The sequence below is a fragment of the Festucalex cinctus genome, chromosome 6 (assembly GCF_051991245.1).
Source record: "Festucalex cinctus isolate MCC-2025b chromosome 6, RoL_Fcin_1.0, whole genome shotgun sequence".
NCBI classification, from domain to species: Eukaryota; Metazoa; Chordata; class Actinopteri; order Syngnathiformes; family Syngnathidae; genus Festucalex; species Festucalex cinctus.
Window position 1 is genome coordinate 9,824,965 of NC_135416.1, and position 18,412 is coordinate 9,843,376.

At 38.2% G+C, this 18,412-nt stretch overlaps 1 protein-coding gene across 4 annotated transcripts in view; it reads left to right on the forward strand.

Moving 5' to 3' along the window:
* The window catches only part of plppr2b (phospholipid phosphatase related 2b), a 52,043-nt gene that overhangs the window by 17,090 nt on the left and 16,541 nt on the right, over positions 1-18,412 (forward strand). For 3 of the 4 annotated variants that reach the window (XM_077524283.1, XM_077524284.1, XM_077524282.1), the window contains one exon: positions 14,352-14,540. In XM_077524283.1, the coding sequence (XP_077380409.1) occupies positions 14,352-14,540 (189 nt within the window). Of the gene's footprint in view, positions 1-13,923; positions 14,541-18,412 lie in introns of those variants that run through there. The other variant, XM_077524285.1, reaches the window with a different exon arrangement.

An 18,412-nucleotide genomic window follows, 5' to 3' on the forward strand; every position in this document is an offset into this window, starting at 1 on the left:
AGCACCCCCCGCGACCCTTGTGATGAGCAAGCAGTTCAGAAAATGGATGGATGGATGGATAAACTTTTCCTCATTCATTCTCAATGGGACAGACATTGAACTTTTTCCAAGTATCACTTTTCACGCCCACTTCCATACATATAACGTATCATCATTGGTGTCTGGTGTCTGATACTGCTCGGCGGCTCAGTTGGTAAAGTCCATTTCCCAGTAACCAGGAGGTCATAATTTCATAATTTATCTCTCAATTTACTTCATAACCATTCCACTTGCATTCAAAATCTTAGCATTCAGCTTTCAGCATTCCCACGCAATTTCTCCAGAAATTGCACTTAGTCTAGTTATTAACAAGAAATGCTGGTGAATGAGGGAACAGATTTAAAAAAACTAACTCATCTGATGGGCAAATGAATCATTTGCATATCACTGTTCCCTTCATTCCGTCTCTTGTTTCATCCACTTGGCTTCACATTTCTTTCTTTTATCGTTTCACAAGCTTTTTAAGACGGATTAAAAACAACAAGGGGCATCAGCTGGGAAAGTGGCACAATTAGCTGGATTTTTATTCAGTCCACTGGCTCCCATAAGATGTGATTGATTTGATTAAATTAGCCAAGCTGCAAATGATCAGGGCAAGGCACTTTACAAGTTGGCACTGTTGCATCCATCTACTACATCTTTTATGTGCAGTTTTTTTGTGTGTTTTTTTTTTTTTTTTACACAATAAATGCAATGTTATATTTCTAGTCATTTTTACTTTTCTACAATTTAGCTCTAAATTTCTATTTGAAAAGATGTACTGTGTTTAGGAAGTTGTACATTTCGGCTTAATTGTCATACATGTGTAAAAGCCACTTTTTTATTGTTGTATTGCAGTGCTTTGCAACAATAGTTCATCCCAAAAAGCCAAGGCAAAACAATCATGCAGAGTAGAGTTGATATTTCTGCTGCTCTCTCCATGATGTCATTATTGTGCAACTTTTGAGCCATATTTTCCTGAAATAATTTTGTGGTTCCAAATTAAGAAAAAAACAGAAAATGTAATGCAAAGATTCTACTGGTCTTTTTTAAAAGCCAATACACAACGACAGCAAGGAATCTTGGCTGTCATGGCAATGGGTCGCTTTTCAGCTGGAAGCATCGCCATGGTAACTGATGCTGAACTCCTAACTTGTTCCAGAAGGTTTTTTTTTTCCTCTTCTTCTTTTTAAGATAACAAAACCGAAGCTGTCCTAGTTGTTATGGATATTTGGCAGTAAGGATAGTGAGGAGGTGTCTGAAGAAGTTGTCAGGCATTCACTTTTATATGTTCCCAGACAAGCGTCACAGATTCTCTGCAGAAGGGACTGCTTTGTGATTGCTCACCTTTATTTACCAATAGGTAAATTAAGTCAACATTTCAGCTTTGATTGTGTGCAGCGATGTTAACAATCCATTTAATGTATTCCTTCAACGCTCAGGAGGACTATACATTATCACACAAATGCTGTCTTTGACGATTCATAATCGCTTCCTTTCTTAAGGGAAACCCCATCTGTGGCTGAATTACCTTGACTAATGTAATCCTCAACTCTTCCCACGACTTTCTTCCCCCCTCCTCTCTGCATAATCCTCAAATGACCCGATGGAGCGCTTGTGGTCTCAGTTGCATTCCCTAATTAATTGACCTAATTAGGAATGAAACCCAATTAGCCTGTGCCACTGCTAACACAATCCACGCCTGCAGGTCCTCCGAGCCACTGCAACAATCAGCTGGATGAGCTTTGTTCTCCACTCGGCGTCTTTGAATTGTGACCAACAAAGCAAAGTTAAATTATTAAAAGCTTACAGTTTAAGAGTTGAGTAGAAAAGTTTGGGTTTTTTGAAATAAATAACTGCTTATGTGACAAAACAAAAGCTGGAATCCCTACAATGGAGGACAGAATTAAACCGACAAGCATATACTATGTAGTTTTGTGATACTGCTCAAGTTCTGGTTTGATCTTGGTCCATTTTGATTTGGACAAATTACTAGTCAGTGGTTTCGTCACAGTTGCATATCCCGCCCCTAAACACAAGCTCTGTGATTGGTCCGAACCACCAGTGATTCAGGAACGGCGGTTATCTGCGGGAGCGGTACAAGATGTATTCTCCGGAGTTTGTGAACTAACAAATACAGCGAGAATGAACCTTGCGAGAGCAAGGTTAGCTCGATGGCACAGTTGGTAAAGTGCAACGCCCAGTAACCAGGTGGTCATGATTTCATGATTTATTTCTCCATTTACTTCATAAGCATTCCACATGCATTCAAATCTTAGCATTCAGCATTCCCACGCAATTTATCCAGAAATTGCACTTAGTCTAGTTTAATATGGAATTTAATATTTGTGGATTTTTTTTAATCATGTCCTAGATATTTAAGAATTGATGGTCAATGGCTGTTTATCGATATTTAATTGAATCGAATCTGGGGGGAAAATCTAAATTGAATCGATACCCAGCACGAGTAGTAACTACATTAAACGCGGTATAACGAAACCAAGACTTATTGATCATAACCCTGAAACACACAATCCTGTAATAATGTCTAGTCATCAACTTCCCCTCATCATCATGAATATGGACTTTCAAAATGTCTGACATGAAAGCATATCTTTCCCCAAAAAATTTGAGGTCCACTGTGCAAAAACCTGTTTCATTGTGTGATCTAATGTCTGCGTGTCTTCTTTGTGCTGCATCCAACGCATTAATAGCTTTATTGTGCAACACGACACACCTTTGTTCCAGCTGCACAAATATCCCACAATCCCCGCAGGTTCAGCCAGCATCTTAAGCTTGCTTTTATTTCCCTTCTTGTCCTCTCACATTGGCTTATTCTTGACATCCTTTGGAGATAAAAGCATTTTTCAAGCTTTCTTTTTTTTTTTTTTTTTTTTTTTTTTTTTTTTTTTAATGTAACACTTCGATGATGCACCTTCTCATCGCCCGTTATTCTCTCTGACAGCCTCTCAGCCTCTCCCCAGTCAGTCGGTCTCTCCCGACAGATTCGAGATCCATCAAGTGTCATCGCTCTCCGGCACTCATTGCCTTGAGTAATAATGTATAGCTATTGGCGCTCTCCATTACCAACCTGCCTTTTCTTCTCTCTAAAAGTTGTGCCGTGGCAAAGAACTCTCTTCGCCCTCACGCTTTCTTTTTTGCTGCATTATATTTTCAATTTCCTCTTGTCTCTCGGCATGACATCCCGAGCTCTGTTGCAGGCCAGCAAACTGACTTTCCTCGAAGCTTGCCATTATGCCCACCTCATGACACATACAGCAGTTTGTTATGAGCATCTTTCTCTCTTTTTCTTCTTCTTTTTTTTTTTTTTTTTTTAACCTGGGAGCACTCTGCTTTGGCCAACACAATGAAAATGTGATCAAGAGGACTTTTGTTCATTCTGCCCCCTTTTTTCATGTTCTTATTGAAGCATCATGCTGTAACATAGCTCTCCCCGTAGGGCGCTCACTCCTTTGTTGTTACATTACCATCTCATTACCTATTTTCTTATTCTCATTCTTTCTTAGTTTCGCTTCCTATAGTGCATTGTTGCTGCTGACTCCGTCGCTTTTCACAAGTTTCTTACTGCGAATCTTTCTACAATCTGCTGTGTGCTGCTCTCCATTTCCTTCATATCTATGTGTTGATGGGCTCTGTTTCATATCACTTCTTGTCTTAAGGCCGGTCTGCCACTATCTAAGATAGCACATTTTATCTTGTGCTCCGACTTTCCAAGTTTGAAGCCTCTTCTTTATTCTCACTGACTCGTCATTTTCTTTCCATTTGCTCGTTCTTGTGGAGTGGGGATGTGAGAGCCTGCCTTTTCCCTTTCCTTCAGCGCTCCCCAAAAGTATGAATATTTTCTGACATTATAAAAGCTCAAAAATCCTTTGAAAATCTGACGGACTCCTTATTGAATTTGATATCTTGGAATTAGAAGCGTGCAAACCTGAATTTGAATTTGACTAACTGCTGTTCTTGCTTAGTGGATCAGCAAAATGTCCACCTGACAAAGTGAAAATAGTCTTTAGATGTCTGCGTGTGTTTGAGATTATGAAAAGAAAAGGCTGGTTGTGGCTGAGAATTGCAGTTAGCTTCACTAGCTTCGACTAGTCCAGGGGGGTCAAACTCATATTAGGTCAACGGCACATGGGCTGGATCGGTAAAATCGTGGTATATAACCTAAAAACATATGGCGTCAATTATACGCAATTTTAAATATATTGTTCCAAAAGGGCACAAATGCAAAATGGAATGCAGCAACGCTTTGCCTGTATGAGTTCCGGACGTGTTGTAGTTACCTGCATATATTGTTCCCAGAATGCATTGTGTGGTGCAGTTAATGAAGTTATAAGGACGTTAATCCTTGTCATATGTGTTTATGTTACCAGTAATTGAATTTAGTTAGTTTAGTTTGTGTCGGTTTTGTATTAAATAAATTGTCAAAGTACATTAAATCAACTTACGTTACAGTCAACTACAAAAATCGTGAGTCATTCAACTCTGGCATTATGGCTGGGTATCGATTCAGAATTCCAAAATCGAGTCGATTCAATTCAGAAAGGCCCGATTTGATTCGATTTACGATTCACATTGATTTTTGATTCAGTTAAGGATTTCATGCAGTACCAATTTTACTTTTATACGGAAGACCTTCCCAAAAGTACCAATATCTGCAAAAATAGTAGAAATTTTTTTCTTTTACTTGGTACATTAGTAAAAATGTGAATATTTACATTTATAATTGATTCCAACACAGTTACATTAATCATGTATATATATATATATATTTTATAATAAATGAAATCAATTACAGTCAAAGCGCTATATAAATAAAGTGGCAAATCACACATTTACATGCCCGTGGCAGATTTTATACTAAGGTTCCATTGTAGGAATAATTGTAAATATATATTTGCATTTTTGGAGTTGAAGCACCCATGTAACTAGGGGCGTGAAAACCAAATAAAAAGAGAGGGTGAGGAGAGGATTTTTTTATTCAGGGAGTGCAGTAATGAATTGTATCAGTTAGTTCCTCTCCTCTCTCCTTGCAAGCTTTAAACTGTGTCTTCTCACCTGTTCGTGTCATGTTTAATAAAAGCCATATTAAAAGCATCAATTCATGGTTTTATGAATCGATATTGGGCTATGAAAAGGAATACCGATTCGATATCGATATATCAATATTTTAGACCCAGCCCTACCTGGCATACAATAAAAAATGAAGAAAAACCCAAACTTTAAATTAATCCTAACGAGACGATTCCCACCGTTACTTATAATGTCGGTCAAATTTGTGCGTATACCTGAATGACATCATCTTCATCCCCAGGTGAGCCTTCATCATGCAGGCACAAGGTGTGCTGGTGCCTTGAGCGTCTTTCTCTATTACTGTAGTGAATTCAGCAGAGCACCGACTGCACCAATTATAAATAGCATCCTATTTATCTAGCTGCATCAGGCCCACAGCTCCCTACAACAAAACATCTTCCTTTTCCTTTTGCATTCACGCTTTTCATCCTCATTCCTTGCCCGGATTGACTGTGCCTCCGTACATCTTTTACCTCCAGGCAACACTTTTGTTGTGTGTTTGCTCTTTTCCAAAAAAAAAAAAGAAGAAAAAAATCGTTTGTTCCACGCTGCTTTACTCTTGCCAAACACCCCCCCAAAACAAATTTAAACTCACAGTTTTTCCAGATACACTCACTAACGAAGCTCTTTCATTTAGTATACCAAACTAGAAGAAAACGAAGTACAATTCACACTAATATGAAAGGGACGGTTACTGCGCGCTTAAAATATATCCATGATTAATCTCCGGAGCTCGTTTACTGCTCATTTAATTAAAAACATTCTTAGAATCTTCATACTCCCTCTTCAATACGCACATTCACATAGATGATAATATGAAAACCCGCCACGTGCACAAAGATACAGTCAGCGCTCATCCCCTCATTATTTCCGTGAATAGCACCTGCCTGACATTATGCTGCGCTGGGATTTCTTGGTTGTCGAGAGGATGGTGGAAACACTTGTTAGCTGCCAGCTTCCCACCTGTTACCACTTTAGATAGATGGGAGGTGGAGCCGGATCATATGTTTCGCCTTATTACCATTGAATATGGAATGGAATAAAGGCTGTGCCACCTATTTATAGTTGTACTGTAAAATTGATTTTGTTCTTCACTTTACTTATTGAGCTACATGAATATTAAAAAGATACTTTACTTATTTAGCCATTTTTGGCAGTCAAACATGAATATTTTGCCTATAATAAATGTGATTTTTCATTATTTTTCATGTACAATTAGTACCTTTAAAAACACATTTTGCAACATGCTGTCGACTAAAAATGACATCACAGGGGCTCAGGTCACCAATCACAGCTCACCTGTTTTCTAGGTTTGGTCATGTGACATTCACAAGCTGAGCTGTGATTGGTTAGCTGAACCCTTGTGATGTCATTTTCAGTCGACAGCAAGTTGCAAAATGTGTTTTTAAAGGTACTAATTGTACGTGAAAAATAATGAAAGTATCAAATTAATTATAGACAAAATATTAACTTTTTATTGCTATAATAGGCTAAATAAGTGAAGTATCCCCTTAAGAAATTAATATCTGTGCTGTATGCTTTGATGTGAACTTAATGTGAGTTATTTCCAGTTTGTTCAATTGGTTTGTTTTATATTCTTTCTTTCCTGGCGATTTAATGGCGACCATTCCATGGTGAACTCTAATTAGGACCAACAGTCGCCTATGGATGGATGGATATATTTTCACTTCAATTCTGTCCTGTTATTTTGATTAATGAATTATGTATAAGTGCATAGGGAAAAAATGTGCCCCTTAATTTACATGAAAAACATCTCGAATGGCTGCCGTGCGTGACATAATTCATGACTTCAGCTAATCTTGTGTTATTTCAGTGTGCAGCAGAAGGACGCTTTTGTTAGCTGTTTTTATTTTTTATTTTTTGTGAAAACGTAGGAAAAAAAAACCAGATATTGCATTGCTAAATTTTAAGAAAAAAGGGAACCTTATTGTAATAATTTATGTTTTGTTTCTCAGGGTGCTTGGTTTCTTTTATGTTCAGAATTAGATTGTTAAATTATTTAAAAAGTCTTTGCTTCTGGCCTTTCTTGATGAAAAATCATCTACAAAGGGGTTCACATTCCCCACACAAACACTAATGACATCATTACACAATAGACCAGTCTCACATTAAACTCTACTTTGTGATAATTGAATGAAATGTTACAACAATTTTGCAACAAAGTGAGACTTAGTGCTTGCAGTATTTTGTTTGAAATTCTCAGAACAGATAAATCATTGATGAGCATGAGACAAAACAAGAAAAAATGCTGGACATGCAAAAAGGGGTGCGGAGAGTTGTAGATAAACGGTGGTCAGACATAAACAAAATGTTGCGATCCTCTTCTTCACCCTTATTCCCACTTTCTGTCTTGTTCCCCATTTCCTACACTTCATCTTCCTCCATCCTGCTCTGTTCTTAGTCCCCTCTTTAAGCTCCTCCCGCTCTTGCTGTCTGCTCATCTATTTTGTTCTCACTTTGTGCATTGTATTGCAATGCAGCATGGGGGCACTAGGAGGCGCGCTAACCACTAAGATGTGCTCCGCATGTATTTATCATCCATCTGCAAATAAGAGATGATGTCAAATCAGTCTCAAGTAGCTGTCATGCAGTCGTCAACCTTTCTTCCTGTGAAGACCAGTGAAAGCTCAGTCTTGAAATCATGTTGTAGTTTAAGAGCTGACTGGAACAGTCATTGCTCATCAGGTATTTAAACCTGAAAACTATTTATAGCTAAAAACTGAAATCTCACAGTAGAGTTTGTTGTCCATATTAAAAACAGAAAAGTGACAAATATGAGGTGCATGTTGCAGTACAATATATTATTGCGCTTCTTTCCCACTCAACTCGGCTATTGATAATGGATGGGTGCATAATGAACTCATTCCAAATCCTATCAGGTGCTTGGTGAGAAAGGTCAAACACCTCATCCCGAGCCATGTGGTGCATTTTTTTGTTTTTTGTTTTTTGTTTTGTTTTCCCAGCAGGGTGCTGTCCACTTAACACCAGCACCCACATACATCTCCTCACCCTCCTTTGCCATCTGGAGAAGACATGCATGCACACATTTTGGCCCCAAGAGACATCAAACCAAAAGCATGTTATTATTCCGTATTTTATTTTACACTCGTGCAGTTGAACGACTTTTAACGAGGGATTTGCCTTTTTTTTTTTTTTTTTTTTTTTTGCCTGTCACAACTGTCACTGATTTCTTTGCTTTTCACTGCATTTGAAGTTGAGAGGTGTGTTCATTAAAGCTGAATTGTGTGGTGGATAAATCCTTTTAATTTACTAGGCCAGTCAAAGGAGGGTCATCCTACAAATTCACCTGATTGAAGCTACCGTAAAGTTGACACTCCAATATGCTTATTGTACCAATTGTGTACAGTTTAAGAGCTCAAATACAAAAGCTTGTCTAGCAACGTTTGGACAAAAATAGAGCCACACCAACACGGGGTTGTTCGATGGTGCAATTCCTAACCCTGCAAAACCAAACTACTACAACATAAAACTTGTCAAAAATAAAGATTAATTGCAGAAACCACCAAGCAACCCACATTTTGGCACAGTTACATTCATCTCCATATAAGCAGGCAATATTAATTTTAATTAATATGAATTTTCTCTCTCTCTTGAAAAGTTAGGATTAAGGCTTAGCAAGTTTGTTCTAGTTCTGTGCTCTCACCTGTTATTATTTTTTAGTCACAAATATTAATACTTATGACTTCAGTGTAATTTTATAATTATGTTGGAGTTTTCTGTTTTGCAACTAAATCATTTTATGGATTGGTCTGGTTTTGCATAGATATCAAAAATCTCTTTGAATTGAATTAACCTCTTGTGTATCACATATTAACTATTAACTAAAATACCACAAAAAAATGTCTGCTTTTGAATAGGGATATGGATACGTATGATAAAAAAGCACAATTTTATGCTTTTTGTACACAACATCAATGTTGTTATTATTATGTTTTATTCTTATTATGTTATTATTATTATGCTATGTTGTTAATGCACGCACACATTGAGTTCCTCCACATATTGACTTGCTTCACAGGCATATTACATTCCCCATTATCTGACAATTAGCGTAGATTTTAAACATAGAAGGGCCAAAACATCCCTAATGAAAATGAAATTGCGCTAAAAAACTAGCCACGAGAGGGTGCTAGAACTGCACGAATGGAAATCAACCTGCTTTTTTTTTTAACAGATGTGTTACATTTAAATATCGTGAACATGACGACAACGATATTGTGGCAGTTTTAATATCACATTATCACGATGTTGCGTTACATCCCTACTTTTGAATGTACGCATTGTACATAATATGGAGGCTGTTTAATGCGTTTATTCTTGACTACTTTTCTTACAAGAAAAAATATCTTGAGTGGTGCACTTGAGCTGTGCACATTTTTAGACTTTGTTAAAGGATTTGGACATGTCTGACGTGTTACAATGTGATATCAAACTGTTGAGCCTCCTCAGATGAAAATCGAGTTAAGTCTTTGATATGACAAAGTCAATATTGGGTTCTTTCATCTTTCAAGATGATCTCCTGAACCACTTTCATTTTCATCCTCAATACTCATTGAACTTGATAGTGTTCTGCACATCAGTCAGATGAAGAGTTGCTTAAAAACTGAGGTATCAGCATTCAGCAGCCATTGGATTTAGAGTTCTGTTATGACGTCACTCCTGCGGCAATTTGAAAGCACGCACGGATTTTTTTTTCTTCACTCACTCATTCACACACATAAGCTTCTATGAGTGAGTGAGTGAGTGAGTGAGAAAAAAAAAAAATCTGTGTGTGCCCAGCCCCGTTTGCGACACGCCACCCCCAGCTCTGCGATTGGCTGGAGGGGTGTAAACACTGTCTTTGAACAGAAACGCCCCGCTGTTTACAATACAAACACAGAATGACAAACTACAGGCTGGGGGTGTGGGGGTTTAGGACAAAATCACCTCCAAAGATTAACATAAACCCAGATGTGTAGACTGAGAGAAAGTTAAAGTGTGTACATCCTGTATTTAAAAAGTGCATTTTCCTGAGTGAAACCGGCATACTGGGCCTTTAAACAGCCTTTGAGATGAGCCAACTGTAAGCAGGTGTTTTGTGTGAACTCAAGACATTTGCCATTTCCCTTGACGTTAAGGTTACACCCTTTTGGAGACCAGATTGAACTAATAAACACCGCTGAGAATTCCGACAGCCCGGCTTGACCCTCTTCGACCTGGCCGGAGTTTGTCAGCAGTCGCCTTGTCTTCTTGCTGCTTTAAGAATGACTTTTATGCAAATGCGACTCCTAAGTGACTCGACGTAAATTAGAAATCATCAGCATGACCTTTATGAATATTCAGATGAGCCTGCATACCAGAAGACGGTTATTTGCTCAAGTGGAGGTGAAATGGTCTGAAATGTTGGACTGACAGTATGAGAGTCAATGAGATCAGTCAGGTATTATGCTTATGAAATGTAATACCGGATGCTAAAACTCCCTTGGGAAGGTCGTCCCGATTAAACAATGTAAATCTTTTTCTCACTCATCCTAGACCTTTCTCTCTTCGCCATCCCTCCCTCGCGCCTTCTGTAGTCCGGTGAGGACGGATGAGTTCCGCCTCAGACGCAGGAATGCACCCACACGTCCACAGACGTACTCGCACTAAAAACACGCACACGCAATCCCACGCAGTCAACACACACACAACTCATGTCGAAGGCGACAATCATGGGAAAAGGCCGTGGAAAGAGCCGCTTGATATTGTTGGCCTATATATAAACGAGAAGCCGTGGGTGTTTGTAGGATTTGCCAGCGTGTTCAGAGAAGCGTGTGGGTGCTGGCATCCTTCGTGATTACGCGTTTTAAAGCAAGCGTTTACCATCGTATTTTAGTATTTTAATTACTTAAAATCATGCTCATGGTGCGCTTGCTTGAACGAAGAAAGGAGGATAGCGTTCCTGACGTTGTCATGGGAACCGTGGATCTCCTGCTTTGGTGGATGCCTTTCTTGGCTGCATTAGTGCTTGAACAAGTGTTAATGCTCCAGTAGTAATGTTCTTGAACAGACAATGATTATTTCAAGATATGATGTGTACAGTGGTGCCTTAAACTGACCTGAGTTTTTCAAGATAGGAGATCTTGCCATTTTTTTTGTTTTTTCTTTTGCTTTGATTTGCTCAGTTCACTTCACTCTTTGGTTCCACATGCGTGCAATACATTCATAAATGACATAACAAACCACTTTATGAATATTTATTAAAACTGTATCGTTATGCCGAAATCAACCAATGAATTAGAAAAGAAACACAATTAATAATTTAAAAAAATAATTGAATCATAATTTCCCCATGTCGTTATCATGGGAAAAAAAAGGCTTTTTTCAAACCCTTTTCCTGTTGTGCTTTATTATCATATTTTTAAATGTTTTATTTCTTTATAAAAATGTGTTTCCACTCATTTCTATATTGTTTTATATTTATACATTAAAGAAGGAAAGTATAACGTATTGGAGCTGGAACGGATTAATTGCATTACCATTCATTTCAATGGGAAATGAATGAATGAATGAATGAATGAATGAATGAATGAAAAATGTGTTTCCACTTATTTGTATATTGCATTATATTTATACATTAAAGAAGGAAAGTATAACTTATTGGAGCTGGAACGGATTAATTGCCTTTCCATTCATTTCAATGGGAATCCTCGATTTATTAACATTTCAGCTTACCCACCAATTAAGTTTGAAACTTGAGGTTGCACTGTATTTGTATTAGAGCAGTCAAACGATTCAAGTTTTTAATCGGATTAATTACATCTTATAATTTTGATTAATCATGATTAATCGCTGAGTTAAAAAGGCTTTTGATCAACACTTAAAGAGCATCTGTTATGTGTTAATTCTTTCGACATTTAATTTTATGAGTAAGTATTCAAAAACATTTATCCACTACACATGCTCATCCTCCTCTTTTTCTAATCAGTTAATTACTTGCCTAATTTCAAATGGGGAAAAATGACCCCAATAGTTTGAGATGAACAAATATATTCTGAATGTCATATGCAAACATGAATTAATTGCTTTACTTTAATGCATGTAGTTATCTTTATTGCTCAAGTACAACCTGTGCTACATTTAACATAACTATCCGCTGTCAGCTAAAGGTCAAAATTAATAGTGTGATTAATCTGTGTTAATAAACGATTAATGTGATTAATTTTTTTATGATAAATTAATTAGTTAAGTAGTTAATTATTTTTTTCCATCTAATCATTTTAAGGAATGGATGATGATTGTTATAACAAAAAAATATAAAGTGGATTCTAAACCTCTATTCTGTGTATTAAACTTGGCAAAATGTTGAACAGTTTTTGTTTTTTTTCATTACGGTTTCTTTTTAGCTTGCCCTCTGTTTTAAAAAAAAAAAGAGCATGCACACAGTAAGGGGGAATCAGGTCACCATGACACTTCCATATTAAGGCTGAGTGAGTGTTAAGTGTTGCAGGTCCCTTCATCTCCATAATGAATGAGGTGGAAGCTTTGATGGAGACTTGGACTCTCTCCGAATGAATAAATAAGTATAAAATCAGCACAAACGTGTATCCTATATTAACTTAAATGCCAATTTTGTTGCCTGTTTATTATGATAATGTATTCTTCATTTGCAACATCAAACATTAGAGAGAAGTTGTGTACAGCCTCAAATACACGTTTGCCTTGATAGTTACGATTAATTCATTTCCAGGAGATCTGTTGACGATACGGACATTTTAAAGATATGAAAGTGATGCCTTCAGATATGAGTTTTAACTGTTCCATGAAAATACTTGTACGTCACACCCATATCATAAATCATATTTCCTTATAGTGGGAATGCTGAAACATTCCCACATATGTTATTGTGATTTTTATTCTCCACACTTTTTTGCCGTGTAATATCTCCCACATAATACTTCCAATTTATACTGTTCACATTTTAACTAGCTTCAAAAATTGACGCCTCCTGGGGTATATATATCGTCTGATTCCACATTACTTACAGTATTTGCACAATTTAACATTTAACATCAACTTTTACCCATTCATTTTCAATGGGAGAGACTGAACTTTTTCTAAGTATTACTTTCCATACCCACTTCCGTGCATGTAACTTACCGTTTTTACCAGGTGTGTGATACCGCTTGGTGGCACAGCTGGTAATGTGCATTGTCCAGTAACCAAGAGGTCATAATTTCATAATTTATCTCTCAATTTACTTCATAAGCATTCCATATGCATTCAAATCTTAGCATTCTGCTTTCAGCATTCTCACGCAATTTCTCCAGAAATTGCACTTACTCTAGTTGAAATGAATGGAAATGCCACTGAATTTTTATAATGTCACAGTTTCTAAAGTTATTGCTGTTGTTGCTAGCATTTGTTTTGCCGATTAGGAACTTTCTCTTGAAACCCTTTCTATCAGGCAGACACATCTGACAAAAATTAGAACAGTTGCGCGGGTGTCTGTGTATAGGAATTAGTGTTCTGATAATAATTGGAGTGCAAATGAATATTCAGCTCATCAGTCTCGCTTGTGCAGAATTGTGAGGGGTTTTTTTATGTTCTGCATTCACTTACGTCATTCTTGATTTTATGCTTTGTGACTCTTTGCTCAAAAGGTCATATTTCATGCTTGATGGCACATTCTTTTGCATAATGCGTAGCTGGTGTTTTATAAAAGCAGGATACAAGTGCGGCGTTATAAGTTGGGTTATGCAAAAAGGTCATGCAAGCGTGTAATCTCGCCGACCCTTCGCTCTTGCCTCCAAGATGCTTTTCGTCCGTGTCCTGCTTCGTCTTCTCTGAACCGCTCTGCTCTAATTCATGCCATCTGTGCCTCATCCCCCTCTTCCTCTCCTGTCCTCCTCCTCTTCCAAAAAGTCTTTCCCCCCCCTCCTCATTAATGTGTTTCTCTGCCCGCTCACGCCGCTGAAGGTATCTATCTTGTGCTCCGTGGCTCTTATCACCGCTCGTCGATACATATTTCTCCTGATCCGTCTCCCACCGACTTCCTCGCTAACTCCCGCCCTCCCCCTCCTCCCTCCTTCCCTCGCTATCTCTCCATGCACTCTTGATTCATTTGACACATCGCGGAGGAATCTATCGTTTTTGCGCGGTGGAGGATTCTAAAGGTGTATGTTTCACTTTTTTGAGTGGATCCAAGCCCTAAAGCTGGGACCAATATGTTTTATTTCCAGCTGGTCATCATGGCAGGGACCGTGTTGCTGGCATACTACTTTGAATACACGGACACCTTCCCCGTGCACATCCAGGGCTTCTTCTGCTTCGATAAAGCGTACTCCAAACCGTACCCAGGACCAGAGGACTACAGCAAGGCGCCTCCCGTTCTCGTCTACTCCCTGGTTACGGCCATCCCTACTGTGACGGTGAGTCAGTATCCATCAGTAAAGATGACACGCTTCCACAGGTGTTTAAAAATGTGTGACACGCACACACCAATCCATGATTCTCCTCGTGCACATGGCGCTTGTGGTTTGAGAGGGGAGCGATGTGTGTAGGAGTGCGTCCTCGTGGTCTCGCTTCTCGGTTTGTGTGTGCATGCGTTCCGTGTCATAACCATGGCAACCGGCACTAAATTTGTCCTCCACAGATTTCAGTGTTCAGAGTGTCTGTTCAAATCTGTTCACAGCTTTAGAACAGAATTAAACATGAATTCATTAGTTGTTTTTACAGTGTATCGTGACACTGGTCTAGCTTCACTTGTCTGTATTTCAAAGCAGAAATGTACTTTGAGATCAATTATTCATCCATTATTCTCATTTGGCCCAAGTTTCAAACTCAAACCAAAACTTTACCTGTGATCGATTATATTTGTAGCAATTCGTCCGCCATTTTAAAACTTTTAAAAATAGGGTAATATTCAAATTTGGATTATAACTTTTATTAAAGTTGAGTTGAGTTTCGTGCAGGTCTAGATACACACAAACGAATCCTGGTGCGGACAAACAAGCGGACCGAGACCCACTGAAACATTTACTACATTCAAGAAAAGTTTGTGTTTTGCATTTTTGAACAATATCTGGTTCAAATAAAACACATTTTCATCGGCATCACTCATGTTTTTTTTTGTATTTTGTTTTGCTTTGCGTTTTATGGCAGGGCCTGTCCTTTTCCCCCGCTGCTAGTGGTTGATTACTGTAAAAATCCAATTGTCACCAAAAAAAAAGAAAAGAAGCCAACATAGAGAGCAAAGCACATTTTGATGTAGAGGTCAATTGAGATGCGATTGTCATTTCTTGTCATTGTGATTTCATTAACTTCTTTTGAATTTACTGTTGTAATTTCTGTAATGCAATCAATGAATCACTCCAAAACACGCACATTTAATCAATTCTCAACGAGAAGTAAATCCAAATGTAGTTACACGTTCCTGGCTACACACGAGCATATTATTAATAATGAAACATCTGCACATCCTCATCAAAGCTGTGTCTCCATGTCTGCCTTGTCCCCCTGGGCTTGTTGTCTCTTTGATGTCCTACAGTAAAGTGGCGTTACGACACGGTTGCCTCTGTGCGACATAACAGAACATTACACACAAGCACGGCGCACCCCCACGTTCACACAAGTGAACCAATTCATTTTACCAGAGCTGCAATGTGTAAAGTAAATTTAAATTGCTATCAAAGCTCTATGAGCATAAGTCTTAGGATGTAGTTATTAAATTTGTCTCGTTGATCACTTTTCTATATAATTTGTGCTCATTTGGCTGAAACCTATCCCAGCTGACTTTGGGCGAGAGACGGGCTACACCCTAGAATGATCGCCAGTCAACTGCAAGGCACATGGACAAATAACTGCACACTTTCACATTCACACCTATGAGTAATTTAGCGTAACTTATTAACCTCATGTGCATGTTTTAGAATGTGGAATGAAGCCGGAATACCCAGTGAAAACCCAGAACCCCTCAATTGTCAGAAAGCCTGCGCCAAAATGATTTCACATGGTTTAAATAACAAATAAAAAGTTGAAAATTCCTTATAGACTGACTTTGGCTAAACCCTCTTATGATTTTCCTTTAACATTTTGACATTTTGGACAATTCTGTGCTTCCAACTCTGTGGGAAAATTTTGTGGAAGGCCCTTTAATGCACATTGGAAAGCTAGGTTCAAACCTCGACCCCTTTAACTCATTTACTCCCAATGACTTATAAATACGTTTTTGTTTTTTTGTTTTTTTTTAAATGTTTTAAGTGTCCCAAAGACATATTTATACGTTTTGGGTTTTGTTTAGTTTTTTTATGCTAGAGCATACAGAAGGCTTTGATGCAGCCTCTCAACTGCAAAGAACGGTTGCAGAAATGGTAGTTATTACACAAACGGCCAGCAGATGGCAGCAGAGCAAAGGAGCGCAACCAGGGCCATACTGAAAAAAAAGCTCAATTACTCACAATTCTAAGTAGATTTGTGAAAATTGATTAAACTTTATTAAACTTTAAAATTTATAGCTAATTGCTGCAAATCGGAAACAGATAAAAATATATGTTTTATTACTGATGAAAGAAGACTTTAATCTTTCTTTTGATAGGTTCCATGTTTTTATAGCAATAGAACACAATATTCTGTGGGCCTTGCAAAATCAGTCAAAATTCAGTAAAACAGCCGGCAGCGAACGGGATTGCTTCTGTGAAAATGGCTGGGAGTGAATGAGTTAAAAATGAAAAACACCACTTGAGATAAACAGAGATTTTGAGACAGGTTTGAGCATCAGCATGATTCTGTCCATATTCATTCTGGAAGAGTAACAACTACATGTCCCAATACTTCTGGCAGTGGCTTTCTTAGTTGATTGTTTTTATAATTATGATGACTCAGTTAGTACAATGAGAGTCAAAATGCTTTGTCATAGGAGTTGACAGTAAGCATAAAGCCTTCCTGTCATGTGTGTCACTCTATCTTTTGTTTACATATAAGATAGCAGTTTAGGCTCCCCTGAAATGTCCTGAACGATTTTCTAACACAGAGATGGCAGCTTTGACAGCGTATTTATGTTAGCCGAGCTTGCAGTCGATTAGTGAGGGGCTGCAGGCAAGCGCGAGGCTATGTGAGGTTCTCAGAGTGGGAGCGGAGTGGCATGATTTTGCCTGGAGTGGGAAGTGTTTTTTTTTTTTTCCCAAAGTAAGAGCATCTGTGTTCACTCTTGCTTCAGGAAAAAGCACACCATCCCACAAGCCTGTGTGTTCAAACATGGCTAGGGAAAAAAAAAAAAAAGTAGATTTCACTCCTCTCTCAAATCTGACTCAGACTTTTATGTTACAAACCGCAAAAGGACATATTCCTCCACTAACATCAATCAAATTCATCTTCGAAATTGCTTTTTGAAACTCACCGGTGAGCCCTCCCATGTGCAGGGTGAATGTAGATAGATGCTAGTGTCAATCATTTGTGCGCTGTGGTTGATGTCACCAATGTCAATGAATAATTTGAACTGCCAGGAACACTGTTGCATGTTGAGGGGATCACATTCAGACATGTATGTCGATTGATCCATCCATTTTCTATCATTCCTGCATGTCCTGAAATGGATAACTGTGATGTTCACACTGGTAAAAAGTACCGTATTTTCCGCACTATAAGGCGCACCTTCAATGTATGTCATATTTTAAAACTTTTTTCCATATATAAGGCGCTACAGGAGAGGCTGGGGTTACTTTATGCATCCATTAGATGGTGCTGCGCTAAAGGGAATGTCAACAAAACAGTCAGATAGGTCAGTCAAACTTTATTAATAGATTCCAAACCAGCTTTCTGACAACTCCATTCACTCCCAAAATGAATAAACAGCTGTTTTATTATTTTCTCTGAGGTAAAGTATTAGTATTAGTTAGCGATCCAAGATGGCGGGATCTTCTGCGGATGCGCGTCAACGATCGCGCAGGGTCAGCGATAGCGTCTTGACAGCGAGACCTGTTGCGGCTCAATATTGATCCATATATAAGGCGCACTGGAATATAAAGCGCATGGTCAGCTTTTGAAAGAAATAGAAGGCTTTTAGGTGCGCCTTATAGTCGTGAAAATACGGTAATCAATTTTTCATGACAATCAGTCTGATGTCTTCTTCAATAATACACTGTCAATAGACTAGTCAGCAGCCTGAATTTGGATGAATGATGATTAAAAGTACTTCACTTCAAAATGGTGTCAACCAATTCTGCATGTCAAATAAAGAACAGCACAGATGACCACTGTTGAGCAATGACGTGGCAACTGAATTGAAATCAGAGCCGGTTTTTGT